The 20,772-nt window shown below is 35.1% G+C and overlaps 2 protein-coding genes across 2 annotated transcripts; both read right to left on the reverse strand.

The window, feature by feature from the left end:
• Positions 1-1,853: 1,853 nt before the first annotated feature.
• Positions 1,854-12,550, reverse strand: LOC132551829 (U11/U12 small nuclear ribonucleoprotein 48 kDa protein-like). The gene is made up of 8 exons (XM_060215976.1): positions 12,500-12,550; positions 11,245-11,392; positions 10,956-11,072; positions 10,431-10,500; positions 4,467-4,520; positions 3,712-3,897; positions 2,753-2,883; positions 1,854-2,408 (listed from the first exon to the last, which is right to left on the reverse strand). Exons 2-8 carry the CDS (start codon positions 11,365-11,367, stop codon positions 1,929-1,931), a joined length of 1,161 nt encoding a protein of 386 aa, XP_060071959.1. The 5' UTR covers positions 11,368-11,392; positions 12,500-12,550; the 3' UTR covers positions 1,854-1,928.
• A 3,262-nt stretch (positions 12,551-15,812) lies between these two features.
• Positions 15,813-20,709, reverse strand: LOC132551819 (uncharacterized). Its single transcript, XM_060215963.1, has 4 exons — positions 20,381-20,709; positions 19,318-19,533; positions 18,695-18,901; positions 15,813-17,890 (listed from the first exon to the last, which is right to left on the reverse strand). The coding sequence occupies exons 1-4, from the start codon at positions 20,657-20,659 to the stop codon at positions 17,699-17,701; spliced, it is 894 nt and encodes a 297-aa protein (XP_060071946.1). The 5' UTR covers positions 20,660-20,709; the 3' UTR covers positions 15,813-17,698.
• Between the last annotated feature and the right edge of the window lie 63 nt (positions 20,710-20,772).

Here is a 20,772-nt window from a genome sequence, read left to right on the forward strand (position 1 = left end):
GATATATTCTGAGGTGAAGATTCAAGACACAGATATTGTATTCTGAGGTAATGGTTCTAGACACAGACATTGTATTCTGAGGTGAAGGTTCTAGACACAGATATTGTATTCTGAGGTGAAGGTTCTAGACACAGATATTGTATTCTGAGATGAAGGTTCTAGACACAGATATTGTATTCTGAGATGAAGGTTCTAGACACAGATATATTGTATTCTGAGATGAACGTTCTAGACACAGATATTGTATTCTGAGATGAAGGTTCTAGACACAGATATTGTATTCTGAGATGAAGGTTCTAGACACAGATATTGTATTCTGAGGTAAAGGTTCTAGACACAGATATTGTATTCTGAGGTAAAGGTTCTAGACACAGATATTGTATTCTGAGATGAAGGTTCTAGACACAGATATTGTATTCTGAGGTAAAGGTTCTAGACACAGATATTGTATTCTGAGATGAAGGTTCTAGACACAGATATTGTATTCTGAGGTAAAGGTTCTAGACACAGATATTGTATTCTGAGGTAAAGGTTCTAGACACAGATATTATATTCTGAGGTGAAGGTTCTAGACACAGATATTATATTCTGAGGTGAAAGTTCTAGACACAGATATTGTATTCTGAGGTGACGATTCTAGACACAGATATTGTATTCTGAGGTGAAGGTTCTAGACACAGATATTGTATTCTGAGGTGAAGGTTCTAGACACAGATATTGTATTCTGAGGTGAAGGTTCTAGACACAGATATATTCTGAGATGAACGTTCTAGACACAGATATTATATTCTGAGGTGAAGGTTCGAGACACAGATATTATATTCTGAGGTGAAAGTTCTAGACACAGATATTGTATTCTGAGGTGACGATTCTAGACACAGATATTGTATTCTGAGGTGACGATTCTAGACACAGATATTGTATTCTGAGGTAAAGGTTGTAGACACAGATATATTCTGAGGTGAAGGTTCTAGACACAGATATATTCTGAGATGAAGGTTCTAGACACAGATATTGTATTCGGAGATGAAGATTCTAGACAGAGATATTGTATTCCGAGGTGAAGGTTGTAGACACAGATATTGTATTCTGAGGTGAAGGTTCTAGACACACATGTGTCAAGAGTAGCTACATTGTAGTATCTGTTCCCTACAGTGGATTGAGCCGTCCATCTGTTGGTAGATACAGGGGAGAGGATTATGAACTATGGTAGTACCCTAGAATAACTGTTCAGTTGCCTTCTAATATATATCCTCATTAGGAAATTACCTGAATAATATCTTACAATATCAGAAAACAACAGCACTCACTTACTAGTAAGCTTTAGAATGAATTAAATGTGGACAAAACCTTTCATTATACATTTTTAACAAGAAAGTGAAATGTCACAGTATATTCTCTTCTACATATATTTTGTCTCCCAAGCACATATCGCTATCAAATTCATTAGGTCTAAGTGTTGTTTGATTTAGATAGAGTCAACAGAATGTCATGTAGTAAGGCTAAGGATCACTGGACACTGTGTCGTACTTGCCCATCCCATACATCACCTTACTATGGTAGATACCCTAGCAGTGAAACAAAGTGCTTCAATTCAATGTAAAATGGTTCGTAAGATCAGTTCTGTCCCCATTGCTAAATGTTGTACTTACAAAAGTGTAACAGTTGTAAGTTACAGTATATGTGATACGCTTAAAAATGTAACTCATAGTTAACAAAGGGCCACAACTTAGAGCATAACTGTTTTCAGAATGCAGCACATAAACTGAAGAGGAGCATGTGTTACAGAGGAGTTTGAAACCCACGTTGTACTTGGTTTTTTAGAAAATAACATAGATAAGAAAAAACACATGTAATGATACATTTATTGATTTATTTATTGGTTGACTTAATGTGTTCCATTGTGACTTACCCTACACAACATGGAACTATTTTGACTTATGTTTGTGTTTATGTTTATGCTTCTTGTGATGTTTTTTGTGTTTTTTGCTGGAGTCACTTTCACTGCTTTCTGTCACCGACTTTGACCTTTTTCTCCTCTTTGCTTGCTCCTCTTCTCGCAGACCTATTTCTCCTGAGCTTTCTCTCTCCAGTGATTGTTCTGTGAATCTTTCCCTAGATCTCCCCACCCTGTGATCTGAATTCCTTGACCGACGACTGTCTCGTTCTCTTGATCTAGCTAACTTTCTTTCTTTAGACCTGTCTACGCTTCTCTCTCGAGATCTATCTCTAGAAGAGGAATATCTCTTCTTTTTGTCTGTGGACATTTCTTTAGACCCAAAATCAATGCTAGTTCTTTCATGGCTTTGAGCCTTTGAAGTGTCTTCTTTATCTTCATTTTCTTGACTTCCCAGATTCATGAAAGATGCAAAAAGATCTGTTTGGTTTTCTATTACATCTCTGATCACCTGGAACAATCAACATTTTAAATGAAAAATTCAATAATTAACAAAGGCAGATTTTGATGATTTCTTACAAAGAATGTAAAATATGACAACGAATTACAAAATGGCACTGATCACTCATTCCTTGGTCCATTTAACAAAACAGGTAGTTATTCCTGAGTTAGACAATTCAGAAAATTAAAAAAAAAACATGTCTTAGAGAGTAAGCTGTCAACACATTAATATGTTGTCTAAGAACATAAATAATGGTGGCTTCAAGCCTTTTAAAACTATTAAATGGAAATAAAACAATTTTGCACATTAAACTGTATTAGAACAGATTATTTCGAAAGATGGCCTGTTTCTACCTCAGTGTAGGACTTTTTGGTCGTGTAAACATTCTTGGCTCTGTATGTCTGTCGGCGACGCTTGTAGTCTCGTTCAGATTTGATGTATTCTAAGTAGTTAGACGGTTTACTGTCGGAGGCATTGTCCTTTCCTGTGTGCAAATATACAGCAAAAGTTATGAATATTTTTTCCTTCATGATAGAGTGTTTATGAGGAATAATTAGTCATCTCTTTAATTTAAATCTTAACAGTTATACACACACAAAAGCGACTACAATCAATGCCTGCATATGAAATGTATCATTCTATCTATGAGCAACTAATCAGATACTTGTTTATATAAGACAGCAAATTTGTATGAATGTTGAGACCTGAATAAAAACAGTCCAGGTCTGCCAATTATAAGAAACACCAAGCTGGGTTGTTAGTGACAAATGATTTTTGAAAGTAGTCAAATATATCTAAATTATCCATAAAGAAACATTTTTTTACCCATTCACTGTCATGAAGTTCCACAAAAACTTCTTAAGAATAAATGGAAATTACATTAAAAAAATAGATCTTCAAGAGGCTCGAATTTTGATTTCATTAAAGCTTTGTTGGGATTCATAAAAACTAGAAAATGTCTGAAAGACGTAATTTCCTTCACTCTGATACAAATTATGTGCAGTAGTTGTCCAATGTGATTCATGAAGGTGTAGAATTTTATAATATTTGGGTTCATATAAACAAAATCTGTTACGAAATTTTCAATATATGAGATTGAGTCAGGTAGAATGGAAATGGACAGAAAGCAACAAGACATGAGGGAATGAAAGCATATGGGCAACACTTTATGATTCACATAAAATGACAGAATATATAGAGATATAAAGCTGTCCTCGTTTTGAGCAATGATAAGTTTACTCAAATCATACCCTATAACATGTTCCAGCTTTGTGTAATCTTCACCATCTTAAAAGATTCCCACATTACACACCTGATATTTTGTTCTTGACAAATTCCTCTAGATTCATGGTGAGGAACTCATCTTCTAGAGGTGTAAATTCTCGCTCCTCTTTTGCTTTTGTCACAACATACTCATAAAGGGCAGCTCTTTCTGCTGCAGTTAACTGGACTTCTTGGTCATCTCTGGTCAAGCAATCATCTTTGTGACCATAAAATACTACAAAAACACAAAGTTGAATTTTCAGTGACACTTGCTGGGCTTGTTAATACGTCTCCTGTAATGTCAGGATATCACAAAAGATCACAGCAAAGAAAGATATACACTGGAAATTTGTAATCTTGAGTTAATTTTTCATGGGAAATATTTCCAAACAAATAAGCTTGTCTCTGTTTGATATACTGCTAATTCAATTGAACAATTAAATTTCACTATCAAAAAATCTGTATTTGTGGTTTGTATTCTATGAACAAATAAAAAGATTTTTTCAAACAAGAAAATCACTTTTTGAAGAACAGTAGAAAACAACCAAACATTAATTCAAATACCAAATTTTGATATTAACTATCATACTACCCCTACACAATGATCCTCTTTACTGAAAGACTACAACAAACTATCAATAATCACTAATACTATCTTATATTTCTCCGTTTATCTTTTTTCAAAATTTGTCTGGATTCCTTCTCTTGTGTCATACTGTTTGGCTAGCCGAGCAACAGCCATCCAGTGCAGTATACAGTGAGAAATGATTCAATAAATACACATGTCTACAGTGGAATTCTTACTTGATCGGTTCTTTACGTGATGATCCCAAAGAATCTTATTCATCATTTCCTGATCTGAAATCAAAACAAGCAAAGAAATAGATCTAGATTTCTAACCTATCTATTTCAGCAATTTCTTACTATAATTGAGAAAATAAACTAGTTATATTTGAGTAAAATTTCATTCGGCCTTTGATCTCTTGTGTCCAAACATTGTTGACATCTATAATATAACAACTGACAAACTGCCTAGTGATGCTGTGTGTATGACATCTATAATATAATAACTTACGAACTGCCTGGTGATGCTGTGTGTATGACATCTATAATATAATAACTGACAAACTGCCTGGTGATGCTGTGTGTATGACATCTATAATATAACAACTGACAAACTGCCTGGTGATGCTGTGTGTATGACATCTATAATATAATAACTTACAAACTGCCTAGTGATGCTGTGTGTATGACATCTATAATAGAATAACTTACAAACTGCCTAGTGATGCTGTGAGTATGACATCTATAATATAACAACTGACAAACTGCCTAGTGATGCTGTGTGTATGACATCTATAATATAATAACTGACAAACTGCCTGGTGATGCTGTGTGTATGACATCTATAATATAACAACTGACAAACTGCCTGGTGATGCTGTGTGTATGACATCTATAATATAATAACTTACAAACTGCCTAGTGATGCTGTGTGTATGACATCTATAATATAATAACTGACAAACTGCCTAGTGATGCTGTGTGTATGACATCTATAATATAATAACTGACAAACTGCCTAGTGATGCTGTGTGTATGACATCTATAATATAATAACTGACAAACTGCCTTGTGATGCTGTGTGTATGACATCTATAATATAATAACTTACAAACTGCCTGGTGATGCTGTGTGTATGACATCTATAATATAATAACTGACAAACTGCCTGGTGATGCTGTGTGTATGACATCTATAATATAACAACTGACAAACTGCCTGGTGATGCTGTGTGTATGACATCTATAATATAACAACTGACAAACTGCCTGGTGATGCTGTGTGTATGACATCTATAATATAATAACTGACAAACTGCCTAGTGATGCTGTGTGTATGACATCTATAATATAATAACTGACAAACTGCCTAGTGATGCTGTGTGTATGACATCTATAATATAATAACTGACAAACTGCCTAGTGATGCTGTGTGTATGACATCTATAATATAATAACTGACAAACTGCCTAGTGATGCTGTGTGTATGACATCTATAATATAATAACTGACAAACTGCCTAGTGATGATGTGTGTATGACATCTATAATATAACTGACAAACTGCCTAGTGATGCTGTGTGTATGACATCTATAATATAATAACTGACAAACTGCCTAGTGATGCTGTGTGTATGACATCTATAATATAATAACTTACAAACTGCCTAGTGATGATGTGTGTATGACATCTATAATATAACTGACAAACTGCCTAGTGATGCTGTGAGTATGACATCTATAATATAATAACTGACAAACTGCCTAGTGATGCTGTGTGTATGACATCTATAATATAATAACTTACAAACTGCCTAGTGATGCTGTGTGTATGACATCTAAAATATAACAACTTACAAACTGTCTAGTGATGCTGTGTGTATGACATCTAAAATATAATAACTTACAAACTGCCTAGTGATGCTGTGTGTATGACATCTATAATATAATAACTGACAAACTGCCTAGTGATGCTGTGTGTATGACATCTAAAATATAACAACTTACAAACTGCCTAGTGATGCTGTGTGTATGACATCTATAATATAATAACTGACAAACTGCCTAGTGATGCTGTGTGTATGACATCTAAAATATAATAACTTACAAACTGCCTAGTGATGCTGTGTGTATGACATCTATAAGCTCACAACTGACAAACTGCCTAGTGATACTGTATGTATGACATCTATAATATAATAACTGACAAACTGCCTAGTGATGCTGTGTGTATGACATCTATAATATAATAACTGACAAACTGCCTAGTGATGATGTGTGTATGACATCTATAATATAATAACTGACAAACTGCCTAGTGATGCTGTGTGTATGACATCTATAATATAATAACTGACAAACTGCCTAGTGATGATGTGTGTATGACATCTATAATATAACTGACAAACTGCCTAGTGATGCTGTGTGTATGACATCTATAATATAATAACTGACAAACTGCCTAGTGATGCTGTGTGTATGACATCTATAATATAATAACTTACAAACTGCCTAGTGATGATGTGTGTATGACATCTATAATATAACTGACAAACTGCCTAGTGATGCTGTGAGTATGACATCTATAATATAATAACTGACAAACTGCCTAGTGATGCTGTGTGTATGACATCTATAATATAATAACTTACAAACTGCCTAGTGATGCTGTGTGTATGACATCTAAAATATAACAACTTACAAACTGCCTAGTGATGCTGTGTGTATGACATCTAAAATATAATAACTTACAAACTGCCTAGTGATGCTGTGTGTATCACATCTATAATATAATAACTGACAAACTGCCTAGTGATGCTGTGTGTATGACATCTAAAATATAACAACTGACAAACTGCCTAGTGATGCTGTGTGTATGACATCTATAATATAATAACTGACAAACTGCCTAGTGATGCTGTGTGTATGACATCTAAAATATAATAACTTACAAACTGCCAAACTGCCTAGTGATACTGTATGTATGACATCTATAATATAATAACTTACAAACTGCCTAGTGATGCTGTGAGTATGACATCTATAATATAACAACTGACAAACTGCCTAGTGATGCTGTGTGTATGACATCTATAAGCTCACAACTGACAAACTGCCTTGTGATGTTGTATTTATGACATCTATAATATAACAACTGACATACTGCCTGGTGATGCTGTGAGTATGACATCTATAATATAACAACTGACAAACTGCCTAGTGATGCTGTGTGTATGACATCTATAAGCTCACAACTGACAAACTGCCTTGTGATGTTGTATTTATGACATCTATAATATAACAACTGACATACTGCCTGGTGATGCTGTGAGTATGACATCTATAATATAACAACTGACAAACTGCCTAGTGATGCTGTGTGTATGACATCTATAAGCTCACAACTTACAAACTGCCTTGTGATGTTGTATTTATGACATCTATAATATAACAACTGACAAACCGCCTAGTGATGCTGTGTGTATGACATCTATAAGCTCACAACTGACAAACTGCCTTGTGATGCTGTGTGTATGACATCTATAAGCTCACAACTTACAAACTGCCTTGTGATGCTGTGTGTATGACATCTATAATACAATAACTGACAAACTGCCTAGTGATGCTGTGTGTATGACATCTATAATATAATAACTTACAAACTGCCTAGTGATGCTGTGTGTATGACATCTATAATAGAATAACTTACAAACTGCCTAGTGATGCTGTGAGTATGACATCTATAATATAACAACTGACAAACTGCCTAGTGATGCTGTGTGTATGACATCTAAAATATAATAACTTACAAACTGCCTAGTGATGCTGTGTGTATGACATCTATAAGCTCACAACTGACAAACTGCCTAGTGATACTGTATGTATGACATCTATAATATAATAACTTACAAACTGCCTAGTGATGCTGTGAGTATGACATCTATAATATAACAACTGACAAACTGCCTAGTGATGCTGTGTGTATGACATCTATAAGCTCACAACTGACAAACTGCCTTGTGATGTTGTATTTATGACATCTATAATATAACAACTGACATACTGCCTGGTGATGCTGTGAGTATGACATCTATAATATAACAACTGACAAACTGCCTAGTGATGCTGTGTGTATGACATCTATAAGCTCACAACTGACAAACTGCCTTGTGATGTTGTATTTATGACATCTATAATATAACAACTGACATACTGCCTGGTGATGCTGTGAGTATGACATCTATAATATAACAACTGACAAACTGCCTAGTGATGCTGTGTGTATGACATCTATAAGCTCACAACTTACAAACTGCCTTGTGATGTTGTATTTATGACATCTATAATATAACAACTGACAAACCGCCTAGTGATGCTGTGTGTATGACATCTATAAGCTCACAACTGACAAACTGCCTTGTGATGCTGTGTGTATGACATCTATAAGCTCACAACTTACAAACTGCCTTGTGATGCTGTGTGTATGACATCTATAATACAATAACTGACAAACTGCCTAGTGATGCTGTGTGTATGACATCTATAATATAATAACTTACAAACTGCCTAGTGATGCTGTGTGTATGACATCTATAATAGAATAACTTACAAACTGCCTAGTGATGCTGTGAGTATGACATCTATAATATAACAACTGACAAACTGCCTAGTGATGCTGTGTGTATGACATCTATAAGCTCACAACTGACAAACTGCCTAGTGATGCTGTGTGTATGACATCTAAAATATAATAACTTACAAACTGCCTAGTGATGCTGTGTGTATGACATCTATAAGCTCACAACTTACAAACTGCCTAGTGATGCTGTGAGTATGACATCTATAATATAACAACTGACAAACTGCCTAGTGATGCTGTGTGTATGACATCTATAATAGAATAACTTACAAACTGCCTAGTGATGCTGTGTGTATGACATCTATAAGCTCACAACTGACAAACTGCCTAGTGATGCTGTGAGTATGACATCTATAATATAACAACTGACAAACTGCCTAGTGATGCTGTGTGTATGACATCTATAATATAACAACTGACAAACTGCCTGGTGATGCTGTGTGTATGACATCTATAATATAATAACTGACAAACTGCCTAGTGATGCTGTGAGTATGACATCTATAATATAACAACTGACAAACTGCCTAGTGATGCTGTGTGTATGACATCTATAATATAATAACTTACAAACTGCCTAGTGATGCTGTGAGTATGACATCTATAATATAATAACTGACAAACTGCCTGGTGATGCTGTGTGTATGACATCTATAATATAATAACTGACAAACTGCCTAGTGATGCTGTGTGTATGACATCTATAATATAACAACTGACAAACTGCCTAGTGATGCTGTGTGTATGACATCTATAATATAATAACTGACAAACTGCCTAGTGATGATGTGTGTATGACATCTATAATATAACTGACAAACTGCCTAGTGATGCTGTGTGTATGACATCTATAATATAACAACTGACAAACTGCCTAGTGATGCTGTGTGTATGACATCTATACAATTAAGAAATCCTCTATGTATCTGATGCAAGACAAAAGCAATTGGACCTTTCATGAATTTGATCTTAAAAGGTCAAGAAAAGCCTGCACATCTTGTGCACAATGCCTTATACAATTGCATATGTATCTTATTCTTCCAAATAACATATTATGCTTTTTTCAACTGTTACCATCCATTTTGACCATAAAAATTGACCTTGAAAGTGACCTTGACAATATTAAGGTCTGTAAAATTCCAAACGCCAAAGAGCTTCTCAGTGATATTATGATATTATGATTATGTATAAATGTATTGCATGTGTATACACATTACAGCACAGTTTCCTGGTACAGAATCTAAGGGATGAGACAGTGTTTAGTAACCAGCACATGTCATATGATAATTGATATTAAAAAGATGATCTATGTGAGACTATGATCGGTAACATGTACCAGTATATACTTTGATATCACTGATATTGAATTAGCATTGGAATTCAGATGTGAACATTGAATGTATTTAAAACCCCACCACCTTGATATTGACGTCCAAGAATTTACATAATATTTGCTATAGGACATTTATACCTGATATTATCAATATCCATGGTTTCATCCTGTCCCTAGTTATATTAAATGCAGAATAATAGACATCTACCACTCAGTGAGAGTATACATACTCACCAATATTCACTGTTGGCACCTTGGCTTCGATCCCTTCATAGAAATATCTGTTGCTTTGTCTCTGTTGTATCTAAAACAAACAAAGTATCTCAAAATAACATTTCCTTAGTAAATTAGACGGAGAAATATCATCAGAAGTTCTGATAGAATGTGCATCAAATTGGATAATTAGATAATTTCATAAGTGAACATTATGTGAGCTTGGTTAAAGTAAAGTGTATGTTGGTGAGCTTGATTAATGTACTGTGTACATTGAATAGTTTGGTTAATATAAATTGGACATTGGTAAACTTGGTTAATGTAATGTGTACATTGAAAAGCATGGCTAATGTAAAGTGTATATGGTGAGCTTGGTTAATGTAAGTTATAAATTTGTGAGTTTGGGTAATGTAAAGTGTACATTGGTGAATTTGGTTATTGTAATGTGTACATTGTTGTACTTTGTTGATGTAAAGTGTACATTGTTGTACTTGGTTGATGTAAAGTGTACATCTGTCTTTTTATCAATATGAAAGGGATGCTTACTGCTTCTTCCTTGGTATAACCCTTCTTAAGCAATGGACATATGGCTGTATGTTTCTCCAGTGAGGCAGCAGGCATCACATGATTACTGTCGTGTGGACATAGACTTCGATCTCCATGCTGTGCACAAAAACGCCAAAATATCAAGTTTACCAGAATCTGAGCAACAAGTTATTAAGAAAAAAGATATCATATATTTCAGTAGAAAGTTGACAGTAAATATCCCCTTACTTCTGAAACTACTTGATGACAAATTGGTACTATAGATTACATATCCCAAACTGTATCTTACCTCTAAGATTTTTTCTGGTGTCCATCCTACTCTCTGGAGAACATTGTGGAGGTCATCTTGACACACATCCACAAACTGTTTGAGGTCATTGATAAATGACTCCTTCTTCATAGCAACATCCATTTTTCAGTCTACCATTTTTTCAAACCTGTAAAATACATTTTAACTATTTGTTACATAGTTACAGAACAGATGCATTTTACCATGACATGAAATCATTATATTATAAACTAATTACATATTTGTTTACTCACAACTTTATACCTGTCATTTTTATATTTTAAAAAAATACACTCAAAAAACCTATAAAATCTATATTCCAACATTCTGATGTTAGACTACAAGTATTTAATTAACAGGTATCATTCATAATTGCCATTTTAGTAAGATTCTTTCCCATGATAGAGAGTGGTGTCGCAGGCAGCCATGACTAGAATATGAAACATAACAGATTACCCAAAAGTACTTATCCAATCTGATTCATCTAATTGTACTTGAAATTGATCACTTACTGAAACTTAGCGAATACAGGAATTTGTGATAGCTACTAGTAATGTCAAACTGTGATCCCAGCAAGTTGTTCTATCAACAGTCTAAAGTTATGCAGATTGTAACAGTGTGTAAAAGTTAGAGAGGACAACGAAAATGCATTTTATAATGCAGATGACGTTTGTGAATATTTATTTTGAAATGCACATATCTTTTATAAACAAGACACTGGGCAATTTCAGCACACTGCTGAGGGTAAAAATCAAAGCACAATTAAATCCAAACAGTTAGTAAAAAATCATTTTCATGTTTAAAAAAAAGGGAAAAAATACTGTTCCATAGCAGTCACAGGCAGACGACAATATATTGAAGAAAGGTGTCTAATCAAACGCATTGTTCAGACAACAACATATTATGTGTATTGGTTGTAACCAAATTTGATTTATACTCAATACTGGACATACCACGAATATAATGGATCCTAATCCAGTTCATGATCTTCATAAGAAAAAACGGCAGATAGACATATATCGAACGAAAGATATTTAAAGCAGATATGTTCATGTGTATACTTTTGTGTAGGTTGCAGTATGTTGTCTGAAATGCGGGAACTTATTTCCCGTCAAAACTGGTCACGCTCACAATGACATCTACATCTTATCACACCTATTCATTTGATAGGTCTACTATAATATGACGATGTTTCTACATCTTCATTACCATTTGTGTGTAGTATATACCAAATATGTTCATAATGTTTGGTTACCTGCACCGGTATGGTCTTCTCTGTTTTCATCCGGGGAACTGTAAAGGCGCACTTCCGTAAGCGTTATGTATGCGCTATTCTGATTGGTCTGATTGGCCCAAGACAAGTTAAGAGCCAACAACCCATAATAAAAAATTTACCGAGTTGTCTTGAGTGAGCTGTCGAATCTCACTGACTATGATTGCACTGTAATTTAAGCCCACACATATGTTAATGGACAATTTTTATGATTTTAAGCAATCAACAGCACACACATTATTATATAAAGTGTACTACCAATTAACAAGTGCAGAGTATATGGACTTTTGGATCCTCGCCAGTGGCGTAGCAAAACATTTTTAAGAGTGTATGCTTTCAAGAGAGGATCCAAGGGCGAAGCCCCGGTTAAGGGGATCTAGGGGCGCAGTAAGGTTAAAAAAGTAGGGCAAATATATCTCAATGGAATTCGAGTGTATATTTAAGCATACAAGCATTCATTATTGCTACGCCTCTGCTCGCTCTCGGGTGAAAATCACCGACACTATCACTTATATAATAGATAGTGTTATTTTCACCCCCGCACCGAGGATGTAATTTGGAGGCCTTTCAAAAACTTACCCCAGAATATCACAAGAGAACTTGATATAAGAAATTCGACGTTCAAAACATCTAAATTTTGCCAAGGTATAGAAAAATCAACATCGGGTAAATTATAATGTCAAATGCCACATTTTAATTCACTCGAATGATTGCACGGTTCAAAATGTACACAAGACGTTCTAAAATAACTAGACATGAGGCCCTTAGTATTTGAATTTAAACCAACAACAGCAACAATAATAAGCATTTGATATGTTGTCATTACTGTGCAATTATACAGTAGAAATGATATTTGGTGGTGATGTCTGTATAACTCAGAATGCTCGACTTGAAACGCAGATCTTCAACGCGAAAATGGATGAACAAGTATATGACCACTTGCGATGTGAAGTGACTGTGAAAGTAAAGGTCATTCAGTTCAGGTACAGTTCCATATACATTGTACCTCCTGGTATGTTATCACAACCCTGGATCATCTTTCCTTAAAATATCTCAAAGACTATTCTCAAAAGTTTCAAGCACAACTCTGAACTAAAGAGGTCAATGTCATTTACAAATATGAACAAGTTAAAGAGCTATCTATCGCAGGTACCAGCTCGCAAAATATGTTGATGCCATATGTCTATTACCTGTAGAACTGGAGATTTTCAAACAGTTCTTATACTTTTTGACCACTGGGACCATGAAAGTAGGTCAAGGTCATTGATGTATTAATCAAAAATGGGGTGCGTATTATACGCAGGAACATGCCATTCTTGGGGTTATCATTACCGAGTTCTGCGTCCGCCATATTGGATTACCTCCCTTCACATAGTTATATGTAAAAGTCGTCGGTCTTATATGATAGTTTGGAGATAAAAACAACAAAAAAATAAAATTATATTAAATAAATTTCGAATGTTTTAATCATCGGCCATTCACGCCAGCATTACGGTGAATCTTTTTTTTTTTTTTTTTTCGTTTCCCGTCGTTCAAATAGTCGGGGCTATAGTAGCGTCTGAATTTCTGCCTCATTTTGATGATGTATCTGTGGAATTCAATGAGTCCGGAGGTTTTTAGGCAATTGTCGTTCTGTTCATAAATCGGACAGCCCATCCCACCGATCCGATCAAGTTGGTGACCCCATGACCTCTCTTGATGTGCATGGCCTGCACGCGCAGTTCTGTTGTACTGGCAGCGATGCCGGGATCTCGGCGATCGCATACAAAGTTGAACGGTGTTTCGCTGTCGCACCTATGTCAGCCCTTCTGGTCAGTGGTTGGGACTTTAGACGGTCTTTTCTTTCTTCCGTGCCTTGATGTTTCACTCTGGAATGTCGAAGTGGCGACCGGCGGCACGAAACTCAAGTCTCTCGGCGTAGTCAAATGGCGTTCGCAGTTTCCCCATGTCGAAGTCGGTGTAAACAATCTATAATAAAGTACCTTCGGATACCGCGGTAGGTACAGATATGGGGACAAGGTATGATTGAAACTTTTCAGACAGTTAAAACAACATCGTTTTCTGAGCATAGGACGCGTTCAGCCGAAGCCGGGTGTCATCAATCTCCTCATACTCAACGTGTTTGTTACCTGTTAAGAACCGTTAATTATCCAATTAGCCAAGCCTTTCACACTTGTTAAGTCAGGTACCTGTGTGAATTTGTTTATATAAGGTAATTAACTATGATAGGGTCACGTTGATTGTGGTTTCCTAATTATCAATGGATTAAACCACAACTGTTTCATCGCGGTAACCAGTAATCAATTAATCTTTCTGTAGAAAATCTTTTTTTTTTAATCTGACCCCAAAAAAGTACCTGCGCACTATACCTGAGTGCGCACTATACCCGCAAATTTACGGTATATCATCCCTGGTAAAGTACCAAATGTCACTAGCCTGTAACTTGAGTGTAACTTGAGCAGACGATGGAGACTCTTACATCTTTTAAGAACAATTCACTCCTGTGGTCTTTGAAAAAAGGTTAAGGCCATTTACATGACATTCTATATTAATTCATTTCAAAAACTGCATAGTATCTTAATCCCTGGTCTTCTAGAACTGGAAACAATTAGGCTTAGAACATATTTAACAACTGTGAGTTTTGAAAAAGGAGAAGTTCATCACATGAGAAAATGTCCAACACTCTAACCAAGGTACCTGCTGGCAAAATAACAGTAGCCTGGGTCTTTAGGAACTTATTGTGAAGAGAATTTAGAGACGGTTTTAGTATATTTGACCTCTGTGACCTACTAAATAGGTCAAAGTTATTTGAATGAGAAAATCTTGTGGTACTTCATGCCAGGTAACTTCTGGCAAAATGTATAGACCTGTGTCTTCTGGAAGTAGAGAGATTCTTCAAAGTTCTTAAGGATGTTAATGACTCAATGGTTATCGGCACTGGAGAAGAAGATTATTTAAAAATTTTATCCTATGTGACCATAATGAAAATAGGTTATGGCTGTTAATGGGGATATAAACCCAGCAAACAAACAAATTCTTAATCACGAAGCGTGACATAATTTTATGGCCATTTTTTGTGTCATTGTTATCAGGATGAAGGAACTTGTAAGCAAGATGGCATTAGCATATTCAATGATTATCATCTGATATGTTTTATATTCAATACATCAGAAACCTCTATTTTTGCTGCAAACTACCCTTAAAGGACTCAAAATGATGGCATCAATTGCTTAGGACCATGTCCAAAGGTTTGCACAACAAATTCAAACATTGTTTTTATTAATTCATTGTTTATTCAACATAAAAAAACTAGAAGCCAACATGGAATGAATATTTCAGTAAACTACACGTCTTTGGCAACTATTTTCTGCATAAATGCAACTGACAACAACAAAAGAATGTGGACAATATAACATAGAGAGCAAAACCGAGTGAATACCACAAACTTAAATATCCTTATATATATATGATAAATATTGGTACTACAAACAGTTCCATCATTACAATCACAGTTCCATCAAAAAATAATGTGAACAGAACTTCCAGGCACAAATTTGCACAGTGGAGTGTGTACAATTACACGAGGCACAAGCATATTAGTTTCAACAGTACATATCAAATGAAGTTACAATGTCAATAGCTTTCTCCATCCATCAGTTCAACATACATTAAAAATGTGACAATTATGTAAAAAAAATGTACGCTGTAAATATAGAATATTTTATATTGTCAAAATATAGTAGGAATATACTTTTTTCGATGATTTATCAATGTCCAAATCACAATTATTTCCACAACTGATATTGCAATAGTGTTGACTTATTGACAGACATATTTTCAATCTGCCATGTTTTCCTCTACAAGAAATATAAATATCTTCCCTAATATATTTCTGATTAATAGTGGGAGTATTAAAAAAACCAACAACAACAAATATAAATTCCTCATTCAAAAATACATTACCCTAAAGTATTTTGCAGGCAGTATTACAATTTTGCCATTTATAACATAACATTATGTAATGTGTCAAGTTGCTTTAGCTCATTTTGTACTTATTTTTAAAAGACAATAATCAAAAGACGAATGAAAGCAAAATTTCAATTCATTTAGGACTATGCTGATATATCGATTTTTAGTGCACATTGTCAAGATCAAGATGCAAGTTCTGCAAGAAATAAAAGCCTTTGAAAACCTTGATTTATCAAATTTGACTAATCATAAATAACAATCAATATATCACAAGGACATTAAATTACGCTAATATACAATTAATGACTCGTTTCGAGGTTAATATGAGGATTTATCAACCCTCGGAGGTGATATTTTCCAAGGCAAAAGTTGCAGCATATAATACAGGATTGTAATATTCACACGTGAGATGCCAAACAGGGTGTTGGACTGTTGTTTCTGTTATATTCACCTCACTTTCTGATTTTGTTTGCTTCATAATACATATTACATTAAGACCTACGAGAGATGTTTTGACGAATCAATGGGTAAGAAAATCCACAATCACATAATAAAGCTGGTTATTTTCATATGGATGATATTTTTGCTAATTCCTGGGGCATAAACATATAAACAAAAACACTGATTGTGATATATTATCATTGAAATAATATGACAATTGCAACCACCATCCATGATATAAACTACAAATTCAGACAGCTATAAAATAAGAATTGTCTTAGTAATCTACAATTACAAAAACAGAATTAGATACATGCTAAATTTACATTGTGCAGAACAACTTTATGTAGAAAATTCTATTAAATCTTGCAGAATCATACCAGCAGGTATTGCCCATACTCTACCATTGTTTGACTTTAATATACAAAAACTAGATATTTCCACATCTCAACTTCAAGGTATGCAGGAAAACTTCCAATTCATAGAAAAGGAATTTTCACATTTTAAATGAAAACTTCTAAAATTTACACCCACAAAAATAACAAGTTCTATGTTAATCTGTTTTTCTATTTTAATCTGTGTATATGGAATTCCTTAATTACAATCATAATTGGAGGGACAATTAGTAACAAAATATATCAATATTGCATCAATATTCATGATTTAGCCACAAGCTATAATGGGATAATGATATGTAAGGATTGCCTGGGTACATTTACCGGTACTACAGACATACACCATTCATCCATGACAAGTTTGATTAATGTCAAACTAGTTTGCTCTTCTCTTCCAGACAGTACAATGGGCAACTGTCCATTGATTTTTGCGAGCAGTTTCTCTAATAAAGAATGGCATATTCATAGCCTCCACCAGGTCAAAGTTTGGTCCAAATTCTTTCTTCAGAGTCTCAAATCCTGTCACTGGATTGCCGTCTTTGTCCTTATATCCCCCAAGCCAAATACTCTGCAAAAAGGTACAAGGTATTGGTTAAAAAAGCAATGTGAAACTTATCTTACATTAGGCATGATATGCCATGCATGTGGTAACCCTTCAAGCCTTTCAAAAATCTCTCTCTTTAATGAGCAAGGGATATTCTTCAAGGAACCCTCTGCTAGCCTTCCTATCCTGTTGATTTGTCACCTTCATTCACAAGACTTTCTCCTTGAATCCATAATTTCATTTACCATGTTGATACAAAGACAAGAATTAGCCATCAAACAAAACCTTAAAAGATGATTTGGCAAATTACAGTCTCCCAACATCACATCAAAGTGAACCAATAAATCAAGTATGAAATTTCACTGTTTGGTAGTGTAGGAGATAGGACCAGGACAAACTTTTCTTTGATGTAGATCAAGGTCAAAATGAAGGTCAGAGTGATCTACTTTTGAGACCGGACACACTGTCTCACCATTGTAAACCCATACCCCAATTCTGAAGTACCATTTACTACCAGTATAGATGATAAGGCTCATACAAACTTTCTTATGTTGATGATCAGACATCAAAATGTAGGTCAGATTAACCTACTTTTGTTATGGGACACACCATCTTACCAAGATGAAGCCATATGTTATGACCTGGACAAGATAAGAGAAGGACAAGGACGAAAGGATGAAGGACACAAAGCAAAACTGGTTCCTTGTTGGACACTGGTGGAGTTTGTCACAAATGCCACTGATTATTGTCTACAATTATGTACAATGTTTTATGAAATTTTCATCTCCATCTTAGAACTAAAAAGCTGGATATGATCAAAACAGTTACCTTGTCTGTAAATTCCTGCAGCCAAGTATAAGGTGAGGTAATGACAAGGATACCACCAGGTGCTACAAGATCCTTAAGTCTACGTAGGAAGTTGAATGGTTGGTGGAGACGGCATATCAAGTTTGCAGCAAGTACACATCCAAATTGGCCAAGGTCATTGGGAAGATTGCAGGCATCGCCTTGCTGAAAGCTGGTTCTGGATCGGTCCTAACAAAAGAAGCATACAGTATGTCTGAACTCTGTGATGTCCATGATAGACACACATATGGTCAAATCTTTACCATAGAACAACTCAATATTTCATCTTTACAATAATATTTCTTTTATTTAAATGAAATATTAGCCAATTTATTGTCATAGTAAATGTATCTAAACCTCTAACAGGTACCCATCAAAATACATACATGTACATTTTTTATGCCATCAAGCTAAATTGAAATTGTACACCCTGAAAGTACAAAGTCACTTTCTAGTCAAAAACATCTGTGACATCATAAAATACATTGAAAAGTTACATCTCAAATTAAATAATATAATACACTTTATGACTGAGAAATTAAATTCTCAGTGCAGAGAATGATGAATGTCTGGTTCTTGTTGAAAGGTCTGAACTGGGTACTTACAATATCATCAGCAACTTTAGCCAAATGAGGTGTAGTAAGATGTCCTTCGTCCTGAACAAAGTATACTCGTTCTTTGAGATCCTTCATGTAGATACAAGCATCCACAAATGACTGGCTGTAGTCTATACCGATCACCTCCTTAAACTTCCTGGCCAACTCAAAGCTTGATCTGCCCACAGCACAGCCAATATCTAATGCTCTGGATGGGATCCTTGACTGAAAACAATTTCACCTTAATTAGATTTCAAAATTTGATCAATCATTTGTAATTTGGTATAGAATAGACCTAAATATATTTATATATCTGGTTATCGTCACAACAAGGGTGAATTTCAGAACATTGTTAAATCACAAATCTGAAGGGTCAAAACAACTCTGAAGGGTTTCGACTATCTTAAATATGTACATGTAACCATGGATATATTAATAGTCTGAACTCTCAACCTCACTGGACAACAAACAAGTGCACACCTCTGCCCCTGACATTGGTCATTTTAATGAACCAAAGCAATTTGATGATCAGTTCAGACTCAACGTTGCCAGAACACTGATGTTCATTGGTGAGACAATACCCAGAAAACGAGAGGAGTCACAGACAGAAAACCTGTCAATCAATTAATCAATCAATCAAGTGAAGACCCAATTTTGTCCTTTTAAAATGTTTAGATGTACAAAAATATACACCAAAGATAAATTATCTAGCATACACTGTCTTTTCTTTATGTTTAAATCCCTCTTGTTTCTCTGTCTTATTCTTGTAGCAGACCTCGTGCGTTTCTAACTTTTCATCTGTTGGCATGGGAATAAACAGATGTACTCTTACATAATTACCATACATACATATTTAGTCACCGCCAGTTATGGGAGTGCTTTTACATAAATAAAACGGTGACCGCGTGTGCTAGATTTTTTCCTTAATACATAGTTTGGCTGCACTATTGTATAGAAAAAAATAAAAGTATATATATGTTAGTGTCGCAGCTGAGCGGCGATCTTGGACAAGCAGACGCCCGACGTTTTCGCCACACAGCATACTGCCCAATGTAACCATCAACCAATTTACCTCTAATCCGTCCGTATGCTTCAGACAGACATCTGCACATCGTTTGGGAAAGTCAAGGGCATCAACTGGGCCAAAGTCATAACGACATACTTCTTTCTGCGACCCATAGTGAAATACCAAATATTCGTTCAACAGCTTTTCTGATTCGTACACGTTGTCGGCGGCACTCCTTCTCCTCTCCGACAGCCATTTATACGTAGAGAAAGCTGCGACGCTTGTAGTTACAGCTATAGTCCCGACAGCAAGTGTCCGATGATCGAGGCCGAGCCAGCTAGGCATGCTTGTAATATTTATTTGTTAGCTAAATTTTGGTTTTACTGCAACATGCGGCTGACCCAAAATCTCACCGGTAGGTCAGATTTTTCTGCTGTTACGATAAAGTCCGAAACATT

The sequence above is a fragment of the Ylistrum balloti genome, unplaced genomic scaffold, assembly GCF_031769215.1.
Source record: "Ylistrum balloti isolate Yb309-2 unplaced genomic scaffold, AGI_CSIRO_Ybal_v1 Utg370220, whole genome shotgun sequence".
Classification (NCBI taxonomy): Eukaryota; Metazoa; Mollusca; class Bivalvia; order Pectinida; family Pectinidae; genus Ylistrum; species Ylistrum balloti.